The following is an 11,625-nucleotide window of genomic DNA, read 5'->3' as shown; positions in this document are numbered from 1 at the left end:
CGATTCTCTGTATGTATGTACTGTACATGTGGAAATTGTCAAAGCAGACTTGAACTTGATCACCGCACAAAATAAATAAATTCTACAACTCTGGTTAAAAAGAGTGAGAAGTTACTACTAATCCATTCAGTCTCGCATTTGGAAACATAAAAAAGCACTGTACATTACAACTGTACAAAACAAGAGACAACATTGATTTTTCTATGCTTTTATTTTACCGATTAAAAGAAAATGCATTCGTTCAACATTAAATTTAAATCAACATTCGGCTGGTTTACCCAATTTCTGTCAGTTAAGTTTTTCAAAGGTTTTCATTCTTTATCGTGGAACCTCAAGATCACTTTTTCTCATTAAAATCTTCCCACCTGGCATGTTCACACCTGTGCCAGAGTACTTCCTGTTTGCAGATGTACATATAAAATCCAATGCTATGTGCTCACCGGAGACAAAAAAGTAGACAGAACACACCTGCCCAAATATTAAACATTTAAGATGGTAAAACCATTTTTGCAAAACAACGCTTATAAACCTTTTTCAATGTTCATAAATAGAACCTGGACATGTTGCATAAAAGTATATACGTTGATATGTATATACGCATATGCACGTTTATGTTATCTTATTTAACTCCCCGTTAAGTTTATAAGGTAGCAGCGTGATCTTAGCACTGCTGGTGCCCCATGATGGCCACTTCTTTATTGCAAACTGTCCTGATTTTAAACAAATGCACAACATTCGTACCACTTATAACTGGGGCCTTCTGGCCAGTCTCATAGAGACCATGTCTGTAACCCACGGTCGCCCCTGAAACTGAGTTGGCTTCCGAAGAATCAAGATCTTAAAACAATAATAATAACAATAATAAGGCCAAGTATCATTGCAAGTTAGGTTATTTCCATTTGAGTGACAGAAAAATAAAAATCCAAAGAAAGAAAAACGAGTTAAGAGCCATTAAATCGTATGCATTCCGTTTGCATAGTTTTTGACTTTGCCGTTAATGCAAGCCGACCAGAGAGAGAGAGAAAGAGAAAGTGAGGCCTACATTGGACCTGCAGTGGAAACTCGGACTGTTCGTTTTTACCAAAGGCTGGCATGAGGTCAATAATGTAGCTGTCGGAAAAAAGCTGTAAAACACTGACCGTCTCAGATGGGGTCATAGCAGCCCTCTTTCTCCTTACTACGAGATTGTGAAATGCATATAACGTTTCCTAAAGAAAGGAGAGAAAAAAAAACTGGGATCCAACTGAGTTGTAAAAACCGACTAGTCGCATTGATCGGGAATAAAAACCTACGCACGCTCTCAAATGGCTCAAGAATTTCATAGCAGGACCAGTCGAAAGCTGATTAAAGGATCCCGCCCCTGCCTGAACCGAAACAGAACAGAATAAAAGTAAAAAAAAATAATCATTTCATGCAGACATTTGGCCATTTTAGTTTGTTTTAACTCCCCAGTGGAATGTTCCTAACACGTCTCATAGCAGCTTATAGGTCTGATAGAACCAACCTTGATTTTCAATAGTTAAATTACATTCACTCTTCACAGTGAAACAGGTGCATTGTAAGACAGATCTAATGTATGTTGACCAAAGCCACAGCACAGCTGTGGACCACCGTCCAAGTCCAACCATTAGTACATTTATCTAATAGTAGTTGTCGTAATACAATAGTAGTAGTACATCTCTGCCCATCAGCCATTGGCCCTGCCCTCTGCCAGCATGCGGGCACTTCGAAAAAGGAATCGTATCACTGTTATCTTTGGCAGATGTTGCGCTGACAGAAGTTAAATCCAGTGACTTTGTTGAGAAGATTCTTCATTAATGGAAACTTTCATGGTGAGAGGCCTGAGCTATTTGACTCCATTTTGTTTCCTCCACACGTCTAACAGTAACCCTGAGAATGGCTGTTTCCTGTTCACTGCTGAGGAAGTGGTACGCTTTGTACGGAACACACACCTTCTCTGATGGATGCACTTTTTGAATGTTTACACAACACACTCACACATAGAGAGATTGCAAAGAAAAACGAGACGAGAACACTGATCCTATGTCTTTGTAATGCTTCGCAGACTTGGTCGACCGGAAACAAACGGTGACGTGGGTTTGAAATGAAAGCTATTCTGGGTTTTAGGCACGGTTTGTAACTTATCGTACGCTGTTGTTCTCCGCCAACTCTAGTCGCTCTGCAAAATCAATGCATGACGAACAAGCTCCGAATAAGAACACACTTTTTGAAATCATTTTTGGTGCTGTACTAAGTAGAACTTTTTTAAATTAACTAAAACACACAGAACCCTGGCACACGTTTAAGAGCATTCCGACATATTCATTACAGCATGTTTGGCACCTATGTCAACGCACCTGAAAACAGCATTTTTAGTCTGTGGTTTATTCAAAAAGGGTGTGAATTTAACATATTTTAAACCACAGCGACCCTTTTTGCGTTCTGTGCCACCAACCACAAAAATCTGCCGTTTTCACCAATGTTGACATGGGTACTGCAATAGGTTGTAAACTTGTCAACATTTAGTCAAGCTGGATCACTGCTTCACACTTATAAAACATCAAATTATATCAACCCTTCTTGTACGTGCCAAGAGTTGTTCGACCTCATTGGTTAACTGCTTCAAATCTTTTTTGGACCACAAATGACAAATCCCAAGAAAATTGTTAGGTCACCCCTCACTTGATAAGCTTGCATATAAAGATGGTTTTTACTCTACAGTTTTGCTTTGGCTGTACGTTGTTTTTGTCATAAACGCAGATCTTCCAGGAAAATTGGGGAGATTGCTTCAAACCTGGTTTGGCTTCAGGTAGTCAATACCGCCAAATAACAGGAAGTTCTGAGACTTGACAGAGTAACGGGTTAGCGAGGCAACTTAACGGTTTTAAAAAGTACTTCGCTCATTTTGACATTCACTTTTTCATCTATGCAAGCCACCATGACCTCCTTTGACTATGATTTTCTTAAAGAAAAAAAGAAGCGCAAATAGACAATATTTGTAAAAGCAAACAACACACTGAGAATTTCAATTGCTAAACTAGGACAATTAGGAAGAAAAAATAAAACCAGCAACTTCTAAAGCGCATTCTTTTGGAAGAGCTCTCTTTCCTCCAAAAACACCACAAAGTCTTGTCCATCGAGCACGCCAAGCCTTCGAACGAAGCTTCAAAAAAAGCTTTCAGGCTGGAAAAGTACCGCAAGTGCAGGAATCCTGAGATATGGAACAAGCAAACGTCTGTCTCCCGCCATTTAATGCTTTACAGATGAAATACCACGGCCTGGATTCAATCTTTTCGGAGCGCATTTACCCTCTATTTCGATCAAGTTGACGCACTTCGGTAGGGAATTACAAGGACGTAAACTCCGAACCGACTGAGGCCGAGGCCAAAATCACATTGATTATGAAGAAGTAAGGGGGAGTGTTCAAGGCAACTGTGACTCAAGAAGAACAATTAAAACTGACGGAACAGCTGATTGTTTTCACTCTTACCAAAATATCTTAACCTTCATCTTCATCGTCGTATAATATATGCCTACCTGAGACAGATGGGAAGGCTTTCTTAAAACAACAACACACACGAAAACAAGAAAAGGAACAAAACACCTATGGCTGGGCCCAGATATTGTGCTGCAGGGCGGTCAGCATGCGGGTTTCAAACAACAGACTGAAAACCTCTACAATTGGTTTCACCAGCAGAGGTGCGTCTACTTCCAGGTTGAGAAAAACCAGAGGGATCTGCCTCCCGAACACGTCGTTTCCACCAATCCTCATTTCTGAATAACAATTACACACTGAGGAACAAAGAGGAAGGGTCGTAACTGCTGTGGATCAGTCCTGTCCCTTGGCTGGAAGACTAATCTCCCTAGAGAAAGGTCAACGTGAATGTGGGATTTCGTCGTTGCAGAAGCCAAGAAGGATCAACTGAAAGTTTGAGGTAACTCCACACTTTCTAGGGGGAAACCAACAAACAAACAAAGGGAGAGAATGTACAACTCACTGTACAACTTGTAAGCTAGCTGTATAAAAGCCCCTCTCTACCATTCACTCAATTAGCTACTAAACCAATACCCAACTATACTTTCCTAGTAATAAGCAGGATATATAGATATAGATATAAATATAGAGCTAATACTGATTAAACACAGCACATATAAAGCATATTAAATTCACACTACAAGAATAAACAAAATCAAAAAGCAATGAAAGAAAAAGAAACAATATGTAAAATGAGAAGGGCCCATTTAGGTAAAGGTCACCAAGCACAGGGTTAGAGAGGGCGTTTGGTAACGGACCCTTGGTGCGTCTACATGCCCGCGCTGAAACTCTGCATCTCGCGGTGGAAGTGCTGAGTGGGTTCGTTCAGGACCACGCTGTGGTCCATGGAGGGATGCCAGACGCGGCCCAAGCCCAGGGACACCTCCTTGACTAGGTTGTGGACGGGGTCGCCCTCGATGTACACCGACTGGTCCGGGTCAAAGTCGATGCTCTCTTCGGACACCTCCAGGACTTTGAGGTTGGACCCACGCAGGCGAGAGATGGCCACCAGGTTGTGTGACCACACTGTGTAGCCTGTTGAGCGAGAGAAACGAGAACAAGTATGGTAAAATACTGTCAGATACAAAAACATATTGCAAATCTAGTATTCAGATTGATGAATGAATAAATTAAGATTACAGGAAGATTTCAAATTTCAGATGCTTCTATTGAATTAAGACAGAAAATCTGACATAGTAGATGACTTGCAGTCATGACAAAATACTAGTATGCTGCTTGGCACGTTTAAAATCCAGGAGCATTGTGTTTACCTGCCATTAACGGCTACTAATGTCACTGATTTAGAAGGAGAGAAAAAATATCTAAAAAACAGTTATGAAAAAGGTTATGGAGCTGAAACATAATAATAATAAAAATATTTAAGATTTTTCATTTTTAGACCATTAAATATAAACTCACAATCACTTTTACCAGACAAACATTAAATGAAATATGAATAAAAACGTATGTAACATTATATATATATATATATATATATATATATATATATATAGTCTGTTGAATTATTTTTGTTATTATTATTATTATTATTATTATTATATGTATATTTTAATAATTAAAGGTTTATGTAGTGGGAAATTGTTTTATATAGATATATATATAGCTTTTTGTAAATGCTTTGGAAAGGATGAAAATAATACATTTAAAAATGAAACAAAATCACACATTAAATAAAAACCACATGATATAATTAACAACAACAACAACTTCCCAAATAGATATATCTGAAAGGTAATATATACATTTTTAATAATATTAATTTGAACATGTTTCTGAAAAAAAAAAAAAAAGTTTTCTGACAGTTTTATAAAAAAATTGTCAGTTTTGTCCCATGTCTCAAATCAGTGGATTATCAACATCATGTGAGAAGTTCAAAATCTCCATTTACCATGGATGATCAGGACAGTGAGGTGCACACAGCGCCAGGCGAGGAGAACCAGCGGGTCCTCGTTGCGGTTGACGCTGAGGTCTGGGAATCCAGCTTCATCTCTCATCAAGATGAAATGGCTCAGGGTTTTGTGGTACTGCTGCGAGATGAGCTCCAGGACACCATCTGTCACCGGTGTGCTGTAACTGTCCAGATGGATCCGCTCCAGGGGCACGCTAGGCTTCAGCACACGCAGAAGGTCCTGGCTGCACACATCCATCGCCATGATGTAGACGCGCAGGTTGGTGCTGCGACGGACCAGGGCTTTCCAGTCGTCCTCAGTAGTGGTACCATCCAAAGGCTTGACGTCCAAAGCAGCACCGTTGAGCAAGAGAGAGAGGCGGTGGAGGGGCGCTCGGTCACCGCTGGCGAGGAGACGGCACATGTCTGAGGTGAAGTCGCAGAAGTCTAGCGACAGAGACCGCAGGTTAGTGAGCCTTTCCAGTTCGATGGTGGAAATCAGGCTGGGCAGCTGGCTGTCGATCAGACTGAGGTGCTCGAGGGAGCTGGTGCTGGAGTTGGAGAGAGAGGCCAGAGAGCAGGGGGTCACCACTCCGAGCATGAACGCAGACGACAACCACTTCAACTGCCTGCTGTTGGACAGGATCTCTTCAAAGAGCTGCTGGATCCTAAAAAAACAACACATTAAAAATAGTTAAAAATGTTTTCAATAAGAATTTCATTTTTAAAGTTAAATAAAGGCAGCACGAGACATGACATTCACTAACATTCAGGAGTACGGGGGCAGTCTTTTTTGAAAAAGAAGAAACTTTTTTTTTCTATTCAGCAAGGATGCATTAAATTGATCCCAAAAAAATAAACTGTTCATAAAATAATCCTGAAAAAAACTAAAATATTAAAACTGTTTTCAACACTGAGATGTCTCCTGACAATCAAATCGGCATATCTGAATAATTTCTGATGGATCATGTGACACTGAAGCCTAGAAATGGCTGCTTTGCTGGAATACAATAAATAATTTGAAAAAAATATTTTAACAGAAAACAGTCATTTTAAATTGTTATAACATTTTACAGAATTACTTTATTTTATTTTTATTCTAAAAAAAAATCCTGCCTTGGTGAGCATAAGAGACTTCTTCCATAAACAAAAATTAATAACAATGAGAAAAAAAAAAGAAAAAAAAACTTATCCCAATCCTTTGAATGACAGCATAATTAAAGATGAAGTGCTAAATGCTTTAATGGCACTACTAGTATCAGAAAACTAAATGTAGAATTGACATGTAACATATTACAGTTTTTAAAAAAATATTTATTGTTTCCAATAGCAATACTATTTTTAAACAGTAGGAAGTATATGATATATACACTGTGCAATATGCTAGTATTCAAATCTGAACACAGCCCAAAACAAATGTTTGTTGTTTTTTAATGCCATGCTATCTTCTGTGGCTATTTCCATGGCAAGAAAATGTTATGGTAAAACTATGTATCAGGCTTTTACAGTCTATTTTTGCTAAAAATTCAAAAACTGTATTTCGTTAAGTGTTAACTTTCGAAAGTGTTAACAGATTATTATTATTTTTTTATGTTTGAACAAGCACAATCTAATAAAACATGCTTCATGGATCTACTTTATACCTAGAACTAACAAGATAGTCAGAAGATTTTCCCCATTGAGTGTGCCAATTCAGTAGAAGATTGCAATCAGTTTACATGAGTGGAAGGAAGCTTTAAAACATACTCTTTCATTTTCTTGCCCCCTTGGTCGACCTGGCTGAGGTAAGAGCTGTCCAAAATGCCATCATCCTGAAGAATGCATGTGTCCCCATAGAGACTCAGCTTCTGGAGGTTTCTGGAGAGAAAAAAAACGAGGAAGTATGAGTCTCGTGTCTTGTTTACATTTGCAAGCTCGAGCAAATTAATTAATAGATATCAGATATTCCATTCTTAATTCACATGTAACTTGAATGAAATCATACGAGAACAGTATATAATGTAAAATTAACCATATTAAATGATCACCAAATATAAATCATGACAGATATTGTCAACATGAGCTATTCTTATATTTTAAGTGCCTGATACAAAGAATCAACCAATTGATTTGAAGTAAATTCTCAAACTATCAAACTCTACACCAAAGAACCTATATTCAGCTCTTTTTTCTTTTGTTTGCACATTTTAAACTAAAGCCTGTTGTTTTAAAGGAAGTGCTGGGCCATGAGTCCTTCTAGTGCTTTTCTATTGTGCATAAACAGAATTGTAGGTTTAAATCAGCATCAGGAAACATCACGAAAAACAAAGCCAGTCTTGTTTAAGAATTGTTTTGTAAGATTCTAAAGATTCTGTTAGAATGTTAATAATGCAGTAAGGCTTGTGGGAGTTTAGACAGCGGTTTTAACATGCTACTTAGAACTAACTAGCATTTATTTAATGTTAAAATGCTTATTCTTTCCTTGTGAGCCTAGTTACAAAAGTGACTAGAATGTTTTTTTTTTTACATTTCACTAGCAAATAATCATTACATACAAGTACAGTTTGTTACTAGTCACAAGTCACCACCATGAGTAATACAATTGTATCCCAATACAATTGTCACTGCTAATCATTACAAATAGCATATTTTGCCATCAAATTCAATATGTATGCTTTAGATCAGAATGCATTATACTTTTTTTATTTCACTTTTTATTTTATTTTTTTTACTAATCAAATACTTATATATTACAGCTCACCCAGTAGCAATTGAATATATGCTATACTCAAAATTATAAATAAATACTATGTAGATAGATACAGATCTTAATTATTTTAGTAAATTTTTAATGGCACAAATGTTGCTGAAATAGCTAAAATAATATGTTTTTATCATTTATTTTTCTTCAATTCATGTTAAACTCAAATCAGTTTTTTTGTTACATATAATGTACGGTTACTAGCAATATATATCTTAATAGTCTTATTACATTTTAGAAGTCAATCAGATAAAGCTGAACAATTTCAATAATTGACAGGAATAGATAAAAGAGAAAAAACACAGATTTTTATACAATTCAGTGGTACTTCATAAAAAAAAATGCAATTTGTTACCAGTTCCCTCAAACTAAAGAAACAATAACTAGTACTTGCATCCAATGAATATAAGTGCTAGTGAGACTGAGAAAAATGCTAGTCATTATTGGATTAATTATTAGTAAATAATGGATTTTTAGCAACATACAGTACTAGTAACAAAAAAAGGTACTAGTTAGTTCGGCTTGTTATAGGAGATGATAGCAGTTATGCACAAAGCAGACAGCCATGCGATGCTTCAGACATGAGCGTTACGTAATGCGCAGGGTTTGTTTATGGCTGCTGGTGCTTAACAAATGTAAGCAAAGCAAAGCAAAGCGGCAAGAAATGAGGTGTAACGTCAACACCAACACATGGAAACCGTGCCCAGATCCATATACCTGTTATTACGCAGACTGCCGAGCACACACAACACTTGATCTAAATATGTCACCATCGCATCTTTCGCGAACTGCGGGTCGCTCTCGACGGCGTCCACTCCGTGCTGCAGCGGGCTTAAACAGCCGTCCAGCGGGGCCAACTCCAGCTGCAGCTCGCGCACGAACGAGCCGAACTTGCGCATGAGGAACTCTAATCGCGGGGTTTGTTCCGATCCAGATCCGCCGCCGTTGGTTCCGCCACCGACGCGCAGCTTGAGCTCCGTCCACAGCGCAGGGTAGAAGAGACACTCCCTCCAGCGAGAGCACACGGCCGAGGCCCGGAGCTTGTCACGGTCCGACAGGAAGGAGAATATGTGAACGATAAGCTCGCTGGGTAACGCCAAGGCTCCGTCGCTACTGCACAGAGCCATGGCAAGAGCCTAGAAAGATGCAATGAAGATTAAAAACGTAACCGTTACACAATTCCGTGCCTCTCCTCTCCTCCCCGCTCTGCTACTGCACTGAGTGAAAACAAACAACCGAGCGATGAGCATTTCCTTCAATACTACTGGATCAGTCCACTTTCGCTTTCCTAATAGGGTCGGCAAGAAATTTATCAGAAAATAATGAGCACGTGCTGAGCCAAAATGAGATGTAATTATATTATGATGAAATATAAATAGTAGTAGACACAACTAGTGTCTGGTGATATTAATTTAACTGTTTATGTCGTGTAATGCATTTTTAGTAAATTAGATGGTTGCGGTGGTTCGTTCCGAAAATGACTTATTTTTGCCATACAATGAGTGGCCGAAAGAGGGCGCAATAATTTTTCTTTTAACCATAACATCAATTTCTGATCTCTTTTATCATTGCAATCGAATAGCCAGCCGTGTGCACATGGTGATATGGGAAAATAATACTATTTATAGTCTAACTCTTAATGGGAATATTATATACATAAATCATTGCATATGTCAGCTGTACCAAATGGTAGTCTATTTTCCACTGATTTTATGATTGTTTAATTTTTAGATGCAAGATGAAAAAGTAATACTGTAATTGTAATGACCTGTATTTTTTATTTTTTTTTGTATGTATTTCACTGTTGGAATTACCATTTTAAAAAAAATTAGAAAATAACTTTTAGAGACCTGAAAGGAATACAAAAGTTAGGATACAGTTACATTTACAGGTACATTTAGTCATTTAGCAGACGCTTTTATCCAAAGCAATTTACAAACGAGGACAATGGAAGCAATCAAAAGTTATAGTTGGCATAGTTAGGACTCCAAAGGTAACTTTAGCTGTGAAACACTGGGAAACACACTGCCCATTCCTAATATACAAAGACTGCTAAATAATTTTTACAGTATTAAGACTATGCAATGTGATAAAAAGTGAGATAATAATAATAATAATAATAATAATAAACACGTAAAGCATTGGTTGTATGCTGTGATTGTGTTTAAAGACAAAAGAAATAATGAAAATAGTTTAAATCTAAAATAGTGCTGTCAAAAGATTAATCGGGGTTAATCACATCCAAATTAAAAGTTTTAATTTACACAATTTGTGTACTGTGTATATTTATTATGTATATATAAGTACGTAAATGTAATGCATGTAAGTATTTCAGAAAAATATGTTGAAATGTTTATGTATAATATAAATTATATGAACATAAATATATACTTTGTGGGAAGTCGTGGCCTAGTGGTTAGAGGTGCCCTTGAGGAACCCCAAACTGCTCCCCGGGCGCTGCAGCATAAATGGCAGCCCACTGCTCCGGGTGTGTGTTCACTGCTGTGTGCACTTTGGATGGGTTAAATGCAGAGCACGAATTCTGAGTATGGGTCACCATACTTGGCTGAATGTCACGTTACTATACATATAAATATATTTACATTTACATTTACATTTATTCATTTAGCAGACGCTTTTATCCAAAGCGACTTACAGATGAGGACAGTGGAAGCAATCAAAAACAACAAAAAGAGCAATGATATATCAGTGCTATAACAAGTCTCAGTTAGGTTAACACAGTACACGTAGCATGGGCTTTTAAATAATATAATAAATAAAAAGAAAACAGATAGAATAAAAAAAAAGAATAGAGCAAGCTAGTGTTAGAGGTCTTTACACATACACACACACACATACAATTGCATAATAAATGAAAAGAAAATAGAATACAAAAGGATTAGAAGGGAGTTAGATTTTTTTTTTTAAGAATAGAATTAGAATAGTGAGTGTTAAAGTTAGAGGGTCAAATAAAGATCGAAGAGATGTGTTTTAAGCCGATTCTTGAAGATGGCTAAGGACTCAGCTGCTCGGATTGAGTTGGGGAGGTCATTCCACCAGGACGGAACATTTAATTTAAAAGTCCGTAAAAGTGACTTTGTGCTTCTTTGGGATGGCACAATCAAGCGACGTTCACTTGCAGAATGCAAGCTTCTAGAGGGCACATAAGTCTGAAGTAACAAATTTAGGTAAATGGGTGCAGAGCCAGTGGTAGTTTTGTAGGCAAATGTTGTGCAGCATGTTCCGAAAGAAAGGGCTTGATCATCTTGATGTTGAATAAAGCAAATCTGCAGGATCGGACAGTTTTAGCAATGTGGTCTGAGAAAGTCAGCTGATCATCAATCATAACTCCAAGGCTTCTAGCTGTTTTTGAAGGAGTTATAGTTGATGTGCCTAACTTGATGGTGAAATTGTGATGAAACGATGGGTTTGCTGGAATCA

The 11,625-nt window shown here is 37.7% G+C and overlaps 1 protein-coding gene across 1 annotated transcript; it reads right to left on the bottom strand.

Moving 5' to 3' along the window:
* Positions 1-3,517: 3,517 nt before the first annotated feature.
* LOC132112504 (F-box only protein 33) lies at positions 3,518-9,446 on the bottom strand. The gene is made up of 4 exons (XM_059520011.1): positions 8,902-9,446; positions 7,191-7,301; positions 5,445-6,112; positions 3,518-4,570 (listed from the first exon to the last, which is right to left on the bottom strand). Exons 1-4 carry the CDS (start codon positions 9,309-9,311, stop codon positions 4,305-4,307), a joined length of 1,455 nt encoding a protein of 484 aa, XP_059375994.1. The 5' UTR covers positions 9,312-9,446; the 3' UTR covers positions 3,518-4,304.
* Positions 9,447-11,625: the final 2,179 nt, after the last annotated feature.

Source organism: Carassius carassius, chromosome 32 (assembly GCF_963082965.1).
Source record: "Carassius carassius chromosome 32, fCarCar2.1, whole genome shotgun sequence".
Taxonomy (NCBI): Eukaryota; Metazoa; Chordata; class Actinopteri; order Cypriniformes; family Cyprinidae; genus Carassius; species Carassius carassius.
Note: the sequence above shows the minus strand (reverse complement) of the source record. Positions and strands in the feature narration are given on the sequence as shown.

Excerpts from the sequence above, each read along its gene's own strand:
- LOC132112504 (XM_059520011.1), bottom strand. The coding sequence starts at position 9,311 with ATGGCTCTGTGCAGTAGCGACGGAGCCTTGGCGTTACCCAGCGAGCTT. Across the intron at positions 7,302-8,901 it reads GGCAGTCTGCGTAATAACAG|AAACCTCCAGAAGCTGAGTC; the intron begins GTATATGGATCT and ends TTTTCTCTCCAG. Across the intron at positions 4,571-5,444 it reads CACTGTCCTGATCATCCATG|GCTACACAGTGTGGTCACAC; the intron begins GTAAATGGAGAT and ends CTCGCTCAACAG.